The sequence below is a fragment of the Patella vulgata genome, chromosome 2 (assembly GCF_932274485.2).
Source record: "Patella vulgata chromosome 2, xgPatVulg1.2, whole genome shotgun sequence".
NCBI classification, from domain to species: Eukaryota; Metazoa; Mollusca; class Gastropoda; family Patellidae; genus Patella; species Patella vulgata.
In genome coordinates this window covers 38,759,307-38,780,893 of record NC_065880.2, presented here as the reverse complement: position 1 = coordinate 38,780,893, position 21,587 = coordinate 38,759,307, and the positions used below count along the sequence as shown (strand labels likewise).

The window sequence follows — 21,587 nt, the reverse complement described above, 5'->3', positions numbered from 1 at the left end:
AAAAAACCATGATATAGACACATTAACTTGATAATGGTTCCAAAAACATCCGTTTTCCCAAAAATTGAAGTTCAATAAATTGGAAAAATATTTTAATGGTTTCTAGCTGTTTGAAATCAGATGTAATTCTAGTCAAAAGTCAATAGATATGGTGATAAATCAGACAATTCTATCCATCACCACTTTTAGTTTAATTAAAACATTCTGGAAGTAACCTTAAAGTGAAAATAGTATATCCGGGAATGCTGCAGATCAGTCAAAAACTGACGAGATTTCAGCATACGATAAACCTCATTTCATTTCATTTACATAATGACTATACCATAAACCCAGTAATTAATGATTTATTTAAAGATGCATTATGTAAGAGCTAAATCTGTCTATAGTAATCTTACTTTTGGCTTTAAATGTTATATAATCTATTATTTAGACATTTATTCCCACGACAAACCCATAACCATTAGGATGACCGAGATTCAATGGATTAGAACACCAGCGAGATTTAAAAATATAACGATAAAATGGATAATCGAGACTAGACTCGATTTTCAAGTACCGTTGCAATGATAATGAACAATGTACGCTATAACTTGTCAAACCTTCAAACACTCATAACTTCGCTCAGAATATAGTAATTTGAATGAAATTTTCAATATAATCATGTTTCATTATCTATTTTTTGAACTATTATAGCAAGAATGACCAGCTCTTTATCCGCATTTTACAAAATGCATTTTTAATAACAAGCCGTGGTGGATGTTAAACACCAGACAGAATACATGTATGTTTAATCTGTTTAGAACACCCGTTGTCACTTCTCATTTATGGATTTCAGTTTCATTAATATAACAACTCCATAGACAGGGGTCCGGAAGTGACCATGATAGAGATTAGCAAGGATGCCCGATTGTCAGTCCGTATTCCCGTAACGTTTCGCGTGTTTGTTTACGTCACAATTCTAGGTCCCCCGTTACCAGGACTGACAAAACTGTAACATAACTTTATTATGTGTTACAATTCCGAAAAATTGGAACGTACCGGACTCAAAACTGTGTTAGATAAAGGGCTCTAAATCTGAGGCGTTTTAGTCTGTTGAATAAAAACGGACCTTTTATCAAACACAACCTGAAAGAAAACATAAGCTTGTCGAGTTGCATGAAGGTCGACACAGAAAAGGTTTAGAAATATTACAAATGATTTCTCGGCTAATATTTTAAAGAAAAAAAAAAAAAACCTGTTTTGTCTGATATTTGAAACCATGTTTGACACTTTGGTTTGTCAACATATCAATCGATTGTTTTTCTACATCTCGATCACATTTGTCTTCATATCATTACAGTAATGAAATCATATCAAAGGTCTTTGCCACTAGGATGAACACGAAATCTTTCAATCTAGCTTGACCTTTTACTGTCTACATAACATAAATCAATGACTCAAATATGGAAACGATGTTTTGATACTTGAAAATTGAAATGATAAAACAGAAGATCGGCTTATTACTTTTCAATGTTTGTCATAACTAATTATTTTAAACAATTCTAAAGATACTTTCCCACAAAAGTATTTATCGGGTGGTAAAAGTATGGCAATTTTGATCTACAGTATTTGGAAAGTATAGACATCCAGTCTTACTAGAAAACTACCGAATTCCTTGAAAAACACTCATGGAGCGCACACAGGACAAAAATGAGAGGATGTCACTAATTGTCAGCCCGACGATTAAGTAAGTGAAACTTAAATGTAGAACAGTTTCTGAGATAAGCATCGTCTTTTATATGCAATGAATTCTGCTTTGACTTCGCACCCGTTGCTAATTACCGCGACAGCCAAATCACGTGACACAAACATGACTTTCCTCGCGAATGCAATGTTTTAAGAGGGGTTTGAATATGTTTTAGTCTAAATATATCATCAAATCGCCCAGTTTGTACGGGGGAAGGTATCTTTAAAAGGTATTATAATATGATCTGTGTCAGGGTAATTTGAACTACTAGGATAATAGTAAGTGCACGGGGACTGCACCACACAAAATTTACACAAAAACAAATACACGGACAAGCCATCATACTCAGGAAAACACAAACAGACAGAGAATTAAAAAAAAGTGAAGGGATCCGGGGACGTACTAGGATAAAATTATCGGAGATCACATACAGTAGATAACAGAAATGATAAAATAAAAAATAAAATCAGATGAAATAAGAAGATAACATAGTGTGCTCCACGTAAAGATAATACGATATGCTAATGTACTCCATGTAAATATACCCCAAGTAAATAATGTAATGTACCCCAAGTAAAGATAAGACCATGTGCTCCATGTAAAGGTAAGATAATATACCCGAAGTAAAGATAAGATCATGTGGTCCAAGTTAAAATAAGACCATGTGCCCCAAAGTAAGGATAATATAATTTATCACCCAATAATACATTCTACAGTAGATATCGCTTGTGTGATATATTTCATAATCTACTTAGGAGATATCGCTTTACATGAATTTGATTGGTCAGTTGGAAAGGAACTACTTTTTTTATTTTCAAAGAACAGTTCATTTCTTATTAAAAGTACCTTTTGTTTTATTAAAAATGAACTATTGTTATTCAATTGAACTTGATGGAAACACTGGGTCAATATAAAGGACTTTGCAATGGTTGAATTGCTGTCAAAAAATGATGTATCACTACGCCGTAATGTTCAGTACAAATGAAATCTACAGCAAAGAATTATATTTATCTATTTGTGCATGTAAATTAAGGGATTGGGTTATAAATAAAATCTCCTTCTCGTCTTTTTTGATATCAAAAAAATATCAAACGAAATTGCACATTGGTCACTAATTAGTGTTCCGTACTATGTGCAGTAGCTGGTTTGTCAGTACTGTATACGTAAATATGTTCCAGTATATTAAAGAATCATACGAAGCCTGTTATATCCGAAAATAATTTACACCGCTAAACTTTTGGTCTCTAGCATCGACTATTTATTGTAGTTTTGCTCTGCAATGAGATAAGATACCCCTTTTAATCAATTTTATTATGATTCATTCAAAACAAACAAAACCAGTGTTATAAACAGTTGGTACAAATTTCCTTTTCATAAAATGACGGTCATTTATTTAATAACAAAATTAGAACGATATGACGTAATATAATAAGTGAAATTCCAAAATTAATGAAACATATACAAAACATTATGGAAAATAATACTGAATGGGTGTTGGGCTTAACAAACAATCATGAAATGGTCAAACACGTCTCCTATGTGGAGATGTCATGCCCAACACAAGTGAGAATCAAAGAGGTAATGACGATACTAGAGAACATAAAAGTTACTATTAGAGATGATTGAATGAGAGTATAACAACTGATCTGTAGTTAAATTACCTGTCACACTACGTAGTCATCAGTCAATATAAGACTATAAAACCCTATCAGATAATTCCTTTTACACTAAACTCTTGAATTGTTGTTGTTTATTACAGATTTAACGTCAAATACATTAAATTTGATATTATGGACAAGTTAATTTAATTAAATTATTTACATTTAATAAGGCTTGAATATTGGTAACAACACAAAATAAAAACGTCATTGTATATCAAAAAGTCACCTTTAAACACACTTATAAAATCATTGTCGTGAGAAAGGAGGGCGGATCATCTTCTCCCTTTGTCATAATAAAAAAAACTCCACAAGTTCAAACAGGAGGTCCATTTGATTAATGTTTGGCGTCATCTTGAATAAGCACATCGTACTTTTATCTGATTAGCGTACACGCACTTGTGTAATCATCGGATTGACGCTACTCACTGGGTTTATTAAAATCCAAATGTAATAAAAGACGGTGCGTCACGGAATAACTCGACATTACATTTTCGTACTAAAAGTTTACATTGATAGGGATCAAATTTCTATGTTTGTTTTTAATTAGTTGTAGAAGAACGTGTGCCTGAAACGTTGCATTACGTTCTTTAAGGAACAATCACTAAAAAGGGCATTGATGAAGCGTTTCGGAAATATATAGTTCATTTTAATCAGAGCAAAATTAAGAAAGAAAATTAAAGATAACCGTATAAGTTGTCCGTAAACGTGGTTTAGCCCAACACCCAAGTCGATGTAAGATAATTAAACTGAAACAAACCACTTCAAGATGTTTGGGCCGGTTCTACTAATCACCGACAAGAAGCGGCAAAACGCTCAAATTATTTCAAAATTCAAAAAGTGACCGAGAAGGGAAGATATGTTATAGATATATTATATATACAGATCATGTATCTAAAATTTAAATAATTTCATAATAACCCTATCGAGTTAGCTTCCATTTAACTTCTCTGTGGTTTACCACTGCTTTACGAATGGGAGGATAATCCACAACCCATAAAGCGTAGTTAACATTTTTTCTTATGCATTCACGAGTCCGTTTTTCGTGTTGTAGAGTTAAAAGTCTAAAATCGGATTAGATCAAAGCTATTTTTCGGCCTGTTAGTTTAATTGTGATAGTGATGCATGAAATTGTTTTTAGATGGCAAGGTCGAAGAAAGACATTACTCTCTGTCAATTACTACAATGTAGTCGCAAATAGCAGATTTGAAGCAATTGTAGTCAAAATTATTGTTACTCCGACAACCAATTCAAACGGGATCGTAAATGCCCACTCCTCCAAATAATAATAAAAAAACAAACAAAAACAACCCAACTCTACATTTTTTTTTGTATTCACAGGTGTTATTAAAGATACTTACAACAAATTTTTTACTAAGTATCAGTCATTTAGAGGGGCAAATGTCCTCTTTCTGTTAAGTTTTAAAGATTGATAGGTGCGCTAACCGTATCCAAGATGTGACCATTTGGTTCGGTCTAATCCTCACTACAGACAGTATCTGATAGTTGAGGGGTTACTAAACCGTCGGATAACCTGGGTAATAGTAGTTTTTAGTTCCGATGATTGGGTAGACCTACAGCCTTACTTGCCTGATTTGATGTTTTGACAATAGTTTTTATTATCCATTTTATTTGGATTGTTCAGCCAGTGTCAAGAATATCTAAACTTTCTGTCATTGCTGGATGAGGTTTGAGATAAAGCAGACACAGTTTATTAAATAACCATTTTTAGCGTTTGTACCGATTAAGTTCTTTCTTTGAACTTATGGCCAGTGCTATTAAGTGGGTGTATTATAATCAAAGTTGATTGAACCTTTAAGGTCGTCGATCGGACGATTTCATTTTAAACAGTCAAATAATTTTATTATTAATTTTAGATTGCTTGACAGGGATTTTTATTTCTATAACCAAATTTTCGCCTTTCGCATATAAAGACTTTATTCCATTCAAGAAAAATTTGAGATTAGCACAAGCGCGTATGACTCTACCTTGAAATACACAAACATGGTTCTAAAAGCACATATTCATGTAATATGAATGTATGTAAAGTTATTTATGTTCAATTTTCGAAAACAATATTGTAATTTCTAATCAGTTATGTTCGCTGAAATACGTGAACAGTTCAAATTGAACAGCAGTCGTTTACGCCTGCTTAGTGCATTCTACATGTTTTTTAAATTATCATTTTGTCGTTTGTGAATGAGCCTTTACTAATTACTTCCACATTGTGTTGCAGGATATGTTTTTATTTGTTCATTACAAAATGGCACCCGAAACCATAGGGTACACGATTCGTGTACTGATTATAAAATGTTAATTGTGTCCTTAATATTGGATATTAGGATTCTATATATTCACGACAAGATAACAACATCAATATTGAATTAAATGGACCAATATTGAATTCTAATTCGTGTTTTTAATTTCGAATGTTATGGAAAATATTGACTTAGAGACTTAGCTCCTTTAAATCCGCCAATCGAACATAATAAAAATTCATTCTGTTAGCTCTTCCAACAGATGGGGTTAGTAAAAACCTTCAAACCCAAAAGCCATCCTCTAAATACACTGGTAAAATAAGCGCTGTAGTTAATACTCTATTCCCTAGTGTCCACAATATAAAATATTAAGAACTGATTTAAAGAGACATTTTAATTTAATTTTAAGGAAGCCCTTGGAACTTGTCAGAAAAAATATGACGATACTACCCACAAAACCATATTTTAATTATCATCTCAAGACAAATTAAGCCCCCAGTTGCCAGAAATAGAATCTAACTACATCTATTTTGTTCAGGAAAAAACTCTATCTTTATCTTTTTCAGGTTTTCATGTTATTAAAAGGTCGTTCATTTGGCGCTAATAAGTTTGTAAAAAGAATTAATGTATACTTTGCTGATGTTGTCCTAAGTAATTAGTAGGACCCCATCAATAACTGGGTATTTTGTCTTCGTTAAACTAAGAGAAAAGGGGTAAAATCAACGCTCGTTTGTCCTGTGCACATAAATTTTAGTATCTTCGAAGCATGAAAATAAAAGAGATATAAAGTTGGGATGCTAACCAGGCATGTCACGAATACAACTAAATAGTATGCACAAGAAAGATCAGAACTAAATGATTGATACATTACCTAATAAACCCAGGGGATAACCTTTAGGAGCTATCATCAGTTTATTTTTGGGTATAGAATCTAGAGTCAATATCCATAAATACTCTCGCTCCGTTAAACCAACTTCACCAGCAATTTCCAATACTTCAGATGTTTCTACGCTGGAAAAGAGAAAATGTTTTATCGGATTTTAAAGGCTAATACGTTTTAAACTGGTTTCAGGTTTTAACAGTTAAGTAAATGATCTCACAAAAATGCATACACTTCGGAAAGACAAAAATGGTTTTAATTTTGATTTCTATTTGCTATTAAGGGCTGAACTAAAGAATGGGGTATAACAACCATCAAACGCAATTATGATACGTCCGAAGACATGGCAATTTTATTTTGATGATTCGCAAGACTCCTTTTGTGTGTGTGTGTGTGTGAGGGGGGGGGGGGCAGTAGACCCAGAGAACAGCTCAAAACCCGACGTGAGACCTTGTTCCTAATCCTTGAGACTTACAATCGTGGTTTTGAAAACGCATTGGAATTGACCAAAGACCTGTAGTCCACAGTAAATTTGGCTCATTTAAATATCACACGTTTTTGATTGCGATTTTTTGAAAATACGCCTATATATATTTTTATTTAAAAGTCTTCTCTGATAAAACCCCCACAAGAATGAAACTTTTGGTTCAACTTTGACTTTGATTTAAATTTAGTTATAACCGTGCATACATTGAAAATCTACAAATTGATGGCCTTTTAATAGATTCAGAAAAATCATGATTAATGTTTCTCAAAACTCACGTACAGAGTATTATATTATTGCCACAGTCTTAGATGGTCAAGACATATTCCCAAATCGACTCGAGCAGACGCAAAATTGGATTATTTTAAATCTCGATTGTTTATTAATCTTCTGGATCATTGCATTTAATATATAGTTTGATCAATTAGAAGTTAGCCATGGGGTCAGCTATATTGCGATCGATAAATGTTTCAATACAGCGTTGCGCTAGAAATGACACCGTGGTTGTACTTTGCAAGAAAAAGGCTCGTTTAGTTTTTTTCGCACATATCTGGTTTCCTCCCGCTGTAGGATTTAAAACGGACATATTAAGATGTAGGGTTAAAAAGTACTAAATTTGATTGTTCCGCATAGTAAGTAGTACAGGACAAAGTGTACCTGACAAGGACCACTGCCTAGTCTCCGAGATGTTACGAATAATCGATGTTATGTTGGCGAACACGTAAACGAATCCTTTAATATTTGACTTAGAATTTGAAATAAGAATGGGTCTTGGCGCCGCTGTCCGCGCAAAATATCCATCAAAACACACTGGATTGCGTATGCCCGTTTTCATAGCCCAGTTGGTGCAGAAAAGAAAGATGTTAAACATCATTTTAATGCATTTTACATTACGTTGTATACCAATACATTACATTGGTTAAACTATCACATTAAAATACTGTGCGTTATAATAATGATTTATTTTACCTTTTACCATGAAATAAAATAATACGTGCATCAGTTTGTTGTAAAGAAGCCAATGAATATCGTAGACCTGGCTTTGTCATATTGTGTAGCTCTAGTTCTTCTATAATCTTATATCTACAATAAATGTATATTCATTAAATATCCCGAGAGATATACATATCTATATAAATAATTAAATTACACAGATTTTTCCCCATAAAAACCACTAGGTATAATTCTTCAAAATACATTTTTCATAATTATACATTATGATGGATCTATATTTTATAGTCTCGGCGAAAAAAACTTATCATAACCGAGATCTATTGGTCGTCACTCATTAGATATTTTTTTCTGTAGCAGAACTATTGCTTATTAGACATTTGTTCGCTGTAATAGAACCTTATAAAACTAGGAAATACCACGAACTAAATTTCCATCATCCTAGGTAAGTTCTTATGTGGAGATTTAACCTCTTCCCCAAATAAACCTGCCCCACAATCTGGTCAACAATCACGTGCCCTAACCCTATTTACATCTCGTGACCTATGATGAAATCTGAAATAGTTCTTGGCTTTTAGCCTTTACCCTTATTCGTGCCTATTTCCCATAATGACATCATGGTCCCGAAAATTCTGATCAGTTCCACTAAGATGAGATACATAACCCAGCGTATCGTTCCTTTGTTCATTAAAAAAGCAAAACAAACAAACAATAGAAAATATTTAGAAGGCGAAGCTGGTCACTTAATGTGACAGGTGAAATTTGGAGCAGATTCCTGTTTTACTACTGGGTCTCAAGCATTGTAACGAGGCTGAGGCAGAATATTTTAAATATCAGTTACATATCTACATATATAAAACAACCAAACATGCAATCATTGTTGAGGCATAATATTTTAAAAATCAGCTAAATTTTTACATAAATAAAACATAAAATAAATGCAAAACATGTGATCTATCAGCATGGCAACGGTGCTGTTATTTTTTGAAACCGATTTATTGATATTGGGCCATTAAAACATGAAGTCATAACTCAACATTAATACTAGTACAAAGGTTTACTTGCCCTAAAGAAAGATATTTCATTAACTTCATGAGTAAAAATATTTTAATCATTTTCATTTTTTTAGTATTTTAATCATGACATTGTTACTATATTTACCAAGTTTATGTTTTTTAAGGGCATCACTAAGATAAAGTAAGAAGGAAATAAAGCTGAATAAGATATCTGTGTTTCATAGCTGATTCCATCAATATTTGAAATATTCAAAATATATTTCCAGGGAAGCCTGGGTATAGCTCTGCCAGGTTATCTTCCCCTTATTCCAGTTTTAACAGATGAAAGTTTCAGTTCTATAAATCTCATAGTAAATTCAACAAACTATTTTTCAAACAAAGTTTATTTCGTAAAGGGGGGTAAGAAAACATATGATTTATTGTTTATTTTTAAAAGAAAATTAGAGTTAATAAACTGTCTTACTTCAGGTCGAGTATATCTCTCGAACACGTATTGATGTTCAGTTTATGGACAGTTCTTATGACATTTTGCACGATTCTGTCGTACTCTGGTCAAAAATTGTATTGCATAGCCAATGCGATGGACTAAGTTGAGTGTAACTACAATAACTACATTAACATGAAACACCTTCAATATGATACAAGGTTGGAAGAATATTTCGCCCTAATTAAATAATCTTTTGGGTTTGCCCCTTTAAAGCAATGGCAAGACTTGAAGTATACAAATGGGTGTAAAACCAGGAATGTTGAAAGTGTCTCTGCAAAATATATTCGAATCAGTTCATTTTGCTTGTGTCTGGTTAATTCAGTACTAAATGCCTCTCCAGAAGTACGTTAATTCTCCATCTACTTTCAAAGCACAGCGGTTTACAACCCTTCGTAGACTTAAAGTTTAAAGCAATTTTTGCTTTTGTTTTTGTTAATATGGACCTCATCGCCTCATGTGAGGATAATACATTACCATACTTGGCGTAGCAGTTCTATTTATAAATATCGCGATACTAAAGGACAATAATTATACGAGTAATTAATTGAATGTAGGCTTATGAAAATAATAAAGAATATATCAGATATATAGGTAAAGCGATTAATCCACATTAGTTGTGGTATTTATCATCATGGTCATAACAAACTGCCATTGACCAATGGTCATTTTATCAGCCGCGTTTGATATAAATGAATTGTTGATGGATCTATCCATCACTTGTCAGTGACAGATTAGATTTTTTCTACAAATGACAATTGGCGAAGAAATCACAGACATGCAAAACAAATGGAAAGTACAACCAATGGTAACAAGGAGATAAATTTGCCATAAATGAGACGCCTGCCGGTGGCCATTTCAGCATGGTGTATTTTTGGTCGCGTTTTTCCTGAAATTTATGTTATAGTGTATAGCAAATTCAAAACTAACCCTGTAACCCACCAATTTAAAGATCGTCTATCTATTACTATATTTTAATGATGACAGCTCCGAAGATTCAAGCCTTACCCACAATTAATGAATGCGCCCATTGCTTCATTTGCAGTAACATAACTATAAATTGTCCAATAGGAAGAGTAAATAGACAACTAACAGTTATCTCACAGCACAGAATTATTAATTTGATTGACCCGCGCAACATATCGCTAATTATTCCATCTTTGTGGTGGAAAGATATGGCGTCCTTGATGACGTCATTAATGTATTCTCAAATTAAAGGTAACCGTGGAACAGGCCACCAAGACATTGTCTAAAATTTGATTTGGGTAGCTGTTATAATTATCTATCTTTGGTTACAGTCTATAAACAGGTGAACTATCTCATTTAAATGTCTTTGAATACAGACTTGTGGTCACCTTTATTGTTGGCATTCGTCGTCAGTCGTCCATATAGCTTGTTGATGCCCCAGAGACTATAGTCATCACCTGACCGGGTTAACATTTATACCGTGTGTATGTTGATGAGACCCAGTGATTACGTTTCTAGTGTAAGGAAAGATTTGTAATATAAGAATCTTCAATGAAAAAAATGGAATTAAACAGTTAGAAGGTTTAATGGATCCATGTGATTTAAAGCGTCGACACATGGATTCAAAATTTTCACAGTCTACAACAGAATACAATACAGAACAGCTGTATTCATCCGCAAAAAAAACCAGTACCTAAAATTCATGTACATTATATAGGTTTAAACGTCAAATGAGGTCAAATGAATAGAGACGTCTTTAATATATACTAAATATTCGTATCATCCCAAATCGACAATAAAACAGTGAGAAAAAGGAAAATCTAAGTAATGGCAATCTAATTAACATAAAATTTACGACATAATGGATTCTTCAATGTTTTGATGGTGATCATGAAGAAAATAGGCCTACATCTGCTCTCAGGAATCCGATAAGATTTTCAAAAAACAGATCAGTAGAATTATAGATTGTTATTCCACAAAGTCGAAAGGTATGTTAGATTTTTCATTCAGTCAAGTTAGAGCGAGTTTATTGCCGTACTTTGAGCTCCAAACCCGATAGAAATGAAGGCGGAAGTGGCCATAATAGTTTTAGAGATCACTACGTGATGGCCCTCCTGCGTCGCGACAAACAGGGCCGATTTGTCAAGAACCCCATTGACTGTCAAAGATTGCCTGTAAACCTACTTTAGTTCATTGTGGTGTGTAGTGTTAGTGTTGGTGTGGTGTGGTGTGGTGTGGTGTGGTGTAAGTGTTACTTTACGTTACTTTACAAAAAGATACTTTTTCAAAATCAAATATGAATGAGATCAGAGTTGATTTGAATTGGGCGCCATGACTTGAGATGAAGCTTTTCTAAAGCTATTATTTACAAAGTGAAGCTTTGCTTCCAGTAACCGTTGAATTACAACGAGAATAATTGATGTTTACATTCCATCATGAGCAAATTGAAGCAGAATGCAAGAAAAATAAAATAATCTTCAACTCCATTAATTTTTATTACAAAAAAACACAGATAGATTATTGATCTGAAAATGAAAAATAACCATTATTGTTTTTTTATCAGTGTGTTCGTTCACTGAAAATAACGTGAGAAATTCCATCATGACCGGATTAATAATTGATAATGCAATAGGTGATGAAACTACTGACATAAAACAGAAATCAAATTAACAACACCCTATGTTGTTTGATTATCGGGTACTCTAAAATTGTTTTTTTTTAAAAAAAGAAATACATGGATTGAGTATTAGCGAAAATCTTTTGACACATTCAACAGTAAATTGCGTGATAAATCAAGTAAAATAAATAATTGATTAAAAATACTCATTTAAAGCAAGGATGTGGATGAGAAATTCGCCAATCTAAATCTGACAAAATCAAGAAAAAAATATAATCTAACTTCTGTTCGGAGTGTTTTACTGTTGTCAAGCAATACTGGTGTTCAGCTGATGACCTTAAAGAATTCAGAGAGCATGGATTAAGATTAGTAATTATTTCCCTTGATTTCACGTATTTATATCAATTCTCTCCCCCCCCCCTCCAGGCCCCCTTTCATGGCAAGGCAATTCTTGTTGTCTTTGTAATCTAGAATCATAGAAGATTGTGTAAATTGAGATTCTCTGTCAGGTTTTGGTGAATATTCAGGATTTTGAGGCGGAAGGATCAGGAGGTAAATAGATTTATTTAAGATGCGTATTAACAGATATTTATAACCACACTTTATGCACAACATATACTGGTAATCAGGTTATAAATTTAGCTAGGATCCATCATCTCATGAACATAAACAATGCGTATTAATTACCAAACAGTCGGACAATAACTAGGGGGTTCACAAGATGGGCATGAGCAATAAACCGTAAGTATAGTTCTAGACAGCTTCATTTATGAAAAGTCGAACGTAATTCTAAGCGTCTTCATTTCATGAACATAAACACCGGGGATTACGAAAATATACAACCGCATTTAAATAACATCTATTTGTGGTTATAGCGATTAAGATCCTTGGAATGTTCAAAAAATGTTATTATCGGACAGCATTAAAGTCAGTGAGGGGAGAATTACTAGTCTGACCCGTATTGAGTTAATGTATAGTTATTAAACCTAGTTGGACATTAGCAGTTTGTACAAATACACAATACTTTGTCTGATTTAGTTATGCTAGTGAGTGGAGTTCCCAAGGGTTTTGTGGTTGGACCAGTGCTGTCTGTCTTGTATACACTCCGCCAGTATCCGAATGGCACACGATCCTCTATAATTACTTCCCCTGATCTCATGATGGACGAGTGTAGTGCCCTTACATCTAGCACCCTACCCATTTTGTTGCATGTCATTTTTGTTGACATTTTGGTCTAGAATTTCCATTTTCTAGCAGGTAAGAGGTAATATTTATGGTTTGGGCGGAAAGATCGGGAAGTAAACGGACATGAATTAAATGTAGTGTGATCCCCTAACAAAATGACGCCACTGCCAATAGATTCCTTTGACTAGGTGATTATAAGATGATTGTGATATGTTAGACTTTTTGGGGTTATAAAGATTAAAATCATCGGAATGTTAAAAAAATTGCTATAGCCAAACAATTTGGAAAAGAATTACTAGACATAGTCCATTAAGTTACTTCCACTGTCATCAGAACGTTGTCATCTCCCCAATTGCCTGTTTTCACATTGCTATATAGACATAATACTAAAACATCTCCAAATATACTCTTTTAAAATCATTCAAAGACAAAATACACTGGCAATAAAATAAAGTAAATGTAATTTGATTATACCTGGGTTTTCCATTTGGAGCTTTTTTTGAATTCCGGACTAACTGATGAACTGCTGCTAAAAAATCTTCAAATCCTGTATATTTAGTTGTTACTAATGATATATCAGTCCAGTTATAATGATCTAATATACTAAACATAGCTTTAACTTGTAGATATAAGCTAGGTGATAATAGTAATCTACGACCATCTTCTACCTACAAAATAAATAATACCTAATGATTAAATATAATTTGCTTTAATTCATGAAATAAATCTCCGATCAACCCTCCAAAAAAGACAAAAGATTTTTTTTTCAACCATATTTGTCCTACTGAACACGTGGATGGCTACCAGTATGCTGAAACAATTACTCATCTTTAAAGTAGCTAAGTCTCTAACTCAATATCATCCAAAATCTTCAACATTGAAAACAAAAATTATATATCAATTTAAATCAACATTGATGTTGTGATCTTACCGGGAAGAGATGGGCTTCTGATATCCAATATTTAAGACAAAATAAACATTTTACCATTGGTACATTTGTAACTAGAGCGTCAGAAGATTTTTCAAAGTGATCAAGGGCCATAACTCTGGCAGTACTTATCAGAAATCGCCGAAAATCAATAGGCTTCTTCGTCTCATGACATTATACACTGTGTATAAATTTAAAGTCAATCGGATATTAACTTTAGCCTCTAGAGCGTCCACAAGATTTTTCAGTGATCAAGGGCCATAACTCTGGCAGAACTTATCAGAAATCGCCGAAAATCAATAGGCTTCTTCGTTTCATAACATTAAACATTGTGTATAAATTTAAAGTCAATCAGATATTAACTTCGGCTTCTAGAGCGTCCACAAGATTTTTGAAAGTGATCAAGGACCATAACTCTGGCAGTAATTATCTGAAATCGCTGAAAATCAATAGGCTTCTTCGTCTCATGACCTTAAACACTGTGTATAAATTTAAAGTAAATCGGATATTAATTGTAGCCTCTAAAGCGTCCACAAGATTTTTTGAAGTGATCAAGGGCCATAACTCTGGCAGTAATTATCGGAAATCGCTGAAAATCAAAAGGCTTCTTCGTCTCATGACCTTAAACACTGTGTATAAATTTAAAGTCAATCGGATATTAACTTTAGCCTCTAGAGCGTCCACAAGCAATTGTGGACGCCGGACCGACGGACGGGGGTGACGACAATATACGACCACATTTCAATGTGGGCGTATAAAAATGGACTTGAAAAACGAGGTTACGCATATTCCACAAGTCAAGTCAAACGGTGACGCCATATTCTTATCTGGAGAGCATGTGCAATAAATACCATCGGTGTGGACTGGAATAACCGGGCGCTAGAGATTGCCATTCAATTGAGACTTCTGGCGTATTTTGCCGAACATAAATGATTAGACATTACAGTGAAAACAGAAAAGATTGAATGTAAATCAGTTTATATACATTCATATTACATTATTATACGCGTTGCGACCCGTATGTATCAATTTCTAAGTCCCAAATATTAGCGATTTAGCCCCTTTAAATATTCACCCAAAATGTGTAACTTTTGTGTCTGTTCCGAGATCCAGTCATCATTAGCCCAGTCGGTGCACAACGTAGGACGTTAAACTCCATTTCATTTCTATTCCGAGGGTTTATTTAAGGTTTTGATGCAGGTTTATTATTGTTTTAAAGGTAGGCGTAGGGGTATAATCATATTATAGGTAATTTGATTGTACCTGGAAATTGTAATTATCTTAAAAACTCACCAGAGTTCGTTCAAATTAACTTTTAGTTGTAAGGGAAGTTCTTAACTTTGTTATCTGTTTGAAATAAAACTGGACTTTAAGCAGCGATCACGTTGATTTTACCGGAAGTAAATGTGTTCGGACCAAAGTTTGTGTTTACAGATTACAATTTGTGTAAGCTGACGAAATTCGTTAGTTCGCTTGATAGCCTTTGACGTCAAGTGAATTGTCACACGAAAGTGTATTAAAATCCTTTACTAATGAGCAGTATATCGCGAGAAGCAGCACGCCCACTAACGCTGATTAAAAGACAATATTGGTGTCAGATCACATATGTGATAGAACTAATTAAACACGTTCCAAATATAATTTTAACACAGAGATCATTGCTACGGTAGCTGAGTAATACAGGTTTCCTGAATAGGACGTGACGAACGCCAAAGGAAAACATGAGTCATCCATCTATGTAACTGACTGAAGTGACGAGTGATAACAGATACATGGGCGAATTTCTGCTCACTAATAATTCCTTTCAAGACCAAAAGTTGTTGTGTGAGACTGTGAGAGGATATCTGACAATTCATAAAAAGAATTGACTGCCACTAGATAAGAGAACACGAAAGAAAAACAGAAAAAGTCCGTGCATTACCATGTTAGAATGAATATAAACAAGGGAATGTACGGACTATTTCTATTTTTCTCGTGTTCTCTTATCTAATGACATTCAATTACTTTATTGAATTGTCAGGTATCCTCTTACAGCCCCATATAACAACTTTCGGTCTTCGAAAGAATTATTAGTGAGCAGAAATTCTGCCGTGTATCTGTTATCACTCGTCACATCAGTCAGTTATATAGAGGGATGACTCGTATTTTCCTTTGGCGTTCGTCACTTCCGATTCAGGAAACCTGTATTACTCAGCTATCGTAGCAATGATCTCTGTGTTAAATTTATATTTGGAATGTGTTTAACCAACTCTATCACATATATTATGTGATAATGACTGGCACCAATATTGTCCTTTAAGGAAACATTGGGTTTCTACCCGAATTTTCGGTTGCAGCTCCTATGTTTTGCCCGAGAGTCTTCGTTCAAACACAAAGTATCCGAAAGTTAACTCCGTATATCAATCCTAATATGAACGCACCCTTAGCAAGACCAGCTAATGTCAGATTTGATGTCCAGCAAAGGCTACAAAATATCTATTTAATATTATTAAACGGGGAATTAATTGAGACAGAAACCTTTATCCTAATATTATCTAGACATAATATTCTTTACGTCCGTCAAAGGTAACTTGCACGTCTGATGTGTCTCTTGTAGCAGACGATATGAATAAAGGCGCATTATAAGTTCAACTTATTATTAAGACTTACCCTATCGTTATAAGATCTGTGTATAGATAAAAGGTTAACTGCCAAAGACAGCCCACTATAATTTGTTTTTCAAATGCCGTCATTCCTGTGATCTCAATGAAGTTATTAATTTACTAGTATAAATAAACTAATAGGCCAGTCCGTTGTTTTAGCGAAAATGGTAAAACGGCCAAATTTAAAGTATTAACTGGAAAAGACAAGTAGTATGTATTTCGAATGATGTTTGCGATCCTTGAATATAATTCTTATACTTAGTCTACTAATTCTGAATCATGATTTTAGAGACTTGATTAAATGAAGAAACGCGCTAGAATTTTTACTGCGAAGAAAGGAGTTGAACGTTTCTTGATTTGTCTTTATACACGTACTTGAATAAATTTTTGAGAATGAATCTTATATCCTATAGGCGCCACCCATACCCTACCGTACAAATGCTACCATTGTTTTTTATGTTATTAAAGACAACAAAACAATGAACAATGAACGATAATAGATATTTTACCCGTGTCAAGAGAAGAAATTTTGTTTGTGGATTTGTTCACTAAAAGACACAAAGCGCTTGAAATTATAAATTTTAAAATAACTTTATTATAACCATTTTTGTACTATATTCCCGAAGCAATGGCCCGACAAATCCCTCTCTGGCCATTGCTGGATTGACTTCTGATACTTGAGTTTTTGAGAGAGTGTGTCTATTCTTCCCGTTCAGTCAAATCTCTCCTAAGTTCAGCAACATGACAGCCCTTCGTTTAATCTGGGGTCTTCCCTAAAACTTTGGACAGTGATGTAAGGCATTAAAAACGGTGAAAGTATTGTTCGTCCCCGAACAGTATTGTTTATATTTTAGCCATTTTTCAGCAATATTCTGTTATACACTGGTTAATTGAGCGTAATAAATTTCGTGAGTCATGACGAACGTTATGTAAACATATTTGGAGCTCTGTTTAAACCCTAATGATATTGTTACACAGTTAGGTATTGGTTGTTAATAGTCATAATTTGGAACAAAACTTTGCTTTCATTACGGCAGTGTTGAGTGGGATTAGGTATAACCAAACGAAACACTGCGAGGAGTATGTTTTGTACAAGGAATTTAATGATTATAATATGGATGTTACAAATATTCTGGGACATACAATACTTTGCTAGACTGACAAACTACCTTCAGGAAAACTCTTTATTTTTCTAGCAAATTCTTAAGGCAAAGACATCCAATCGTACAACGCCGGGTAACTAAGCAAGTATCTAATATGGTGGAAGTGTGATTCTGTTTTTTGATTTTCAGGCAAGAATACCAAAGCAAACAAATAACAGAATGCTGACTGCAGTTCTTTTAATATGAACGTTCCTTTAGTTATCTATGGGGATTATAATATAGAACTACCATGAGCATGGCATGGATGATGTGACGTAAACCCGTCCCAGGAGAGCAGCCCGGAATATAAAAATGTTATGGATTATAGATAATAGAAACCCGCATCCATTATGTAGAAAGTTAATAGTGTTAAACATCGATATGATCTGTTATTGGAACAGATAGACACGTCCTATGTTAGATGTGTAACTTGATTAGCGGACAACCATAACATAGATCATTTTATTATTATATTTCTCTCTGTGTTCTCTATTAGTCATGTTCATCATGTTATTATATTTACCAACTTAAACTTATTAACAGAACGTTTGCCTTATTATTGCATTATCAATTTACCAATAATCATTTTAAACCAACAAAGGTCATGAATGAAATGAAAAAACCCAATCCATCTCTCAGTGGTGTGCAGGTGTTTGGTGAGCCCTGAGACCAACTCCCTTATTCATGCTCCCAACACTCAAGTAAATTAAGTAGGACAGCTTGCAAAAAAATTATTTAATTTCACTCTTGAAATAGATGTCAGGGGGCCTCGTCCCTTCTGCCCCTCTCTCTCTCTCTACAGAAACATTTCGTTTTGAAAAAAGAGCGACTTACTTCTAAAATTTAAACAGTGTGATAAGATTTTCTCATCCTAGTCTTAATAACACAACAGGAGTAATATATAACCTGTGGTCCTTTAAATGAAGTTTATTGTAGAGGCATGGCATGTATTAACTAAGCCTTCAAGATAGATTTCAACAACATATACGTATCTGTCTCTTATAAATTACAAGGACTTTACAAGATCCTGTTGTCTGATTATAAGTGGTTTATTATCTGTGTCATTAGCAGTTTATGACTTTATACAGAAATCTGAGTATATTTCCAATTCATCATCAAATTGATTGTCACTTGATAACACGATTCTGATGAGACCTTGTCCACGATGCGGTTTCCAGTATTATTACCTTTTCTTGAGGTAGCACAACTTTGTCCTTCTTAAATGTGGGACAAAATAAGATTTGGTTTCCTCCATATTTATGACCTTGCCAGGCATCATAGATTTGTCATTAGTCAGAAGATCGTCGTCGATTCGACTTTGAATTGTGGCTAGGCCCATGCTTATAATATCAACACAAGAGACCCACCTTAACCAAGAGTAGCTAACGTATTGGAGAAAACTGGGCAACGTTTTTGTCCAAAGGAATACCAATTAATTCCTGAAAAACAGTCACTCCGAATTCCAAATAGGTAGTCTAAAATTCAAATTATATGATATTGAAACTAAATAATAAATCGTTTTATCTTCGTTCGACAGTGATTAAACATATATTATATATTCCGAAGACACCATCGAAATGAACAACTCGGCGTTCTAATCGGTAGGCTTCTTAATACTAACGAAAACCCGGTGTGGAACTGTTGATAAATGGGGGGGGGGGATTTTAATTGCCCGACTGAAATACCCTTTAGGAGTATTATAGTACCTGCAGTTCTGTATGTGTTATGTTTTAGACGGATGAAAGCGTGATAGTGTCCATAATAGATAAAAGGCGTGTGGCAAAACCGAACCGATAAACGGGGTCACAGAAAATGAGAGCTTATCGAGATGGTAAATGCACCATGCCTCTAAGTTTCAAACCTAAAGATCGAGTCGTTCAGCTATATTCGTTAGATTTGCGTAACGGGATTACCCAACTCCTTGAAGATATTTAATTATTCGACTGTGTATGGTCCCATTGACACGAAATTAGGCATAATTGGGCAGGCACTTACATAGCGTTGTATTCGGAGACTCATGGAGAACCCCACGGGGAATTTCTTCTAAGGCGCACCACATGGCTTTAAATAGTTGTACATAAGTTTGTTAAATGTGTGTAATAGACAGACTTTCACAAATCTCTTTTATTTCTGAAAATTTATCTGAGACTGCCTTTTTAAATTATGTTTTTGTGACGTTGATACTAAACATCTTATATCTGCCTTATTTAATATTCATTGAAAAATAAAAACTGTATCTTTGCATATTCCTTTACAGTAACACAATTTAATCTCTATTAATATTTGTTATAAACATATCTCCATTATAAATATATCTTTTTAGAAAATAGAAACTTACCTGTGAAGCTAGTGTAATATCAGGATCCCATGATAAATTAGGTATTCCCAAATAATCACTTAATACATTTACATAACTATTCTGTGATGGGCTAATAGAATGATAAAATGGATTATTTATATGAAACATTATAGGAAGACTTGATTGTAATATTTGGTCACAAAACATGTTTAATATCACATCAGTTTTATCATTATCAGTTAAAATGATTAATTTCGAGGATGTGCTAAACTTTCTTCTAATATTGATAAAATCTTGATTTCGAAACACATATTGCATCAAAGTTCCCCTGAGCATTTTTTCATATCCTCGATCACTTCGTAGATGAATAACTCCAAATAAAGTCGTTGATAAACGTTGAGCATCCGTGATCATAAAAGTGTATATTAATAAGAAAAATGTACTGCGCAATTTCACGATATCTATCACCATCTTAACCGTTTAAATGAAGTTGGACGAATGGCACTTTAAAGCTTTAGTATATCACTTAGTGAATTAATTCACTCAGATGTTCCAGAACGGTTGGTCCTAGACTAAAATTTACACGGAACGATAGCGATTTGAGTTCCAGCCACTAACATCCTTGACAACTCAAATCTCGAGCGCTATTAAAGGGGTTACGGGCTCTGATCACACAGAAATAGATGTCTAAACGTCACAATCAAGGAATTAATCCTACAAGTTGGTGGTCAGTGAGAAAATAATACCTTAGAACCGTAGAGTATAAAGATCAGATAAGTTACCAAGCTGTACTTGTATGGTTAAATAGGACAGATGAAATAAATCACACGGCCAACACACAAGAACGTAGAACAATCACAAGGATTAACGTTGGCCTGATCTTTATGAATATCAGATCGAGTGGACTACAAACACCGTGCAGAGATGTGACAGCGATTATGAATCAAGCGCGCCCAATAAGAATGGCTGTATTACAAAATTAGTACAATCATTGCAATGATTTGATCCATGTAATACCACAGAAGAAATTGAAAACCGCACTTGAATAACAATCATTTAATAATTAGCAGTAATAATAATGGCTATGACATAAACTAATGCAATAACAAATGTTATCATTTCTTATCCCATTATATTTACCACGCGCGGTCTTATCGTTGTCTATAGTTGTTTCGTGGAATATGCCGGTAACAATAATTCCCGTGCGACACAAATCTACAATCGGAAAATAATTACTGGCAATACAGTAGCTAACAGGATATCATCTCTACTATAAGGAATTTCTGATGTTCTGGATTTAAACAAGAATAGATCAATCTGAGATAGTGTGGTTCGTTATTATTCCTCGAA

General features: G+C 34.0%; 1 protein-coding gene across 1 annotated transcript in view; it reads right to left on the bottom strand.

The window, feature by feature from the left end:
• LOC126811693 (glutamate receptor ionotropic, NMDA 2B) overlaps nt 1-20,579 on the bottom strand; it is a 48,433-nt gene extending 27,854 nt beyond the window's left edge. Inside the window, exons 1-4 of the mRNA XM_050537526.1 lie at nt 20,277-20,579; nt 13,701-13,894; nt 7,976-8,089; nt 6,514-6,653 (exon numbers count right to left, since the gene is read on the bottom strand). Of these exons, the coding sequence (XP_050393483.1) occupies nt 6,514-6,653; nt 7,976-8,089; nt 13,701-13,894; nt 20,277-20,573 (745 nt within the window). The 5' untranslated portion in view covers nt 20,574-20,579. The remainder of the gene's footprint in view (nt 1-6,513; nt 6,654-7,975; nt 8,090-13,700; nt 13,895-20,276) is intronic.
• Nucleotides 20,580-21,587: the final 1,008 nt, after the last annotated feature.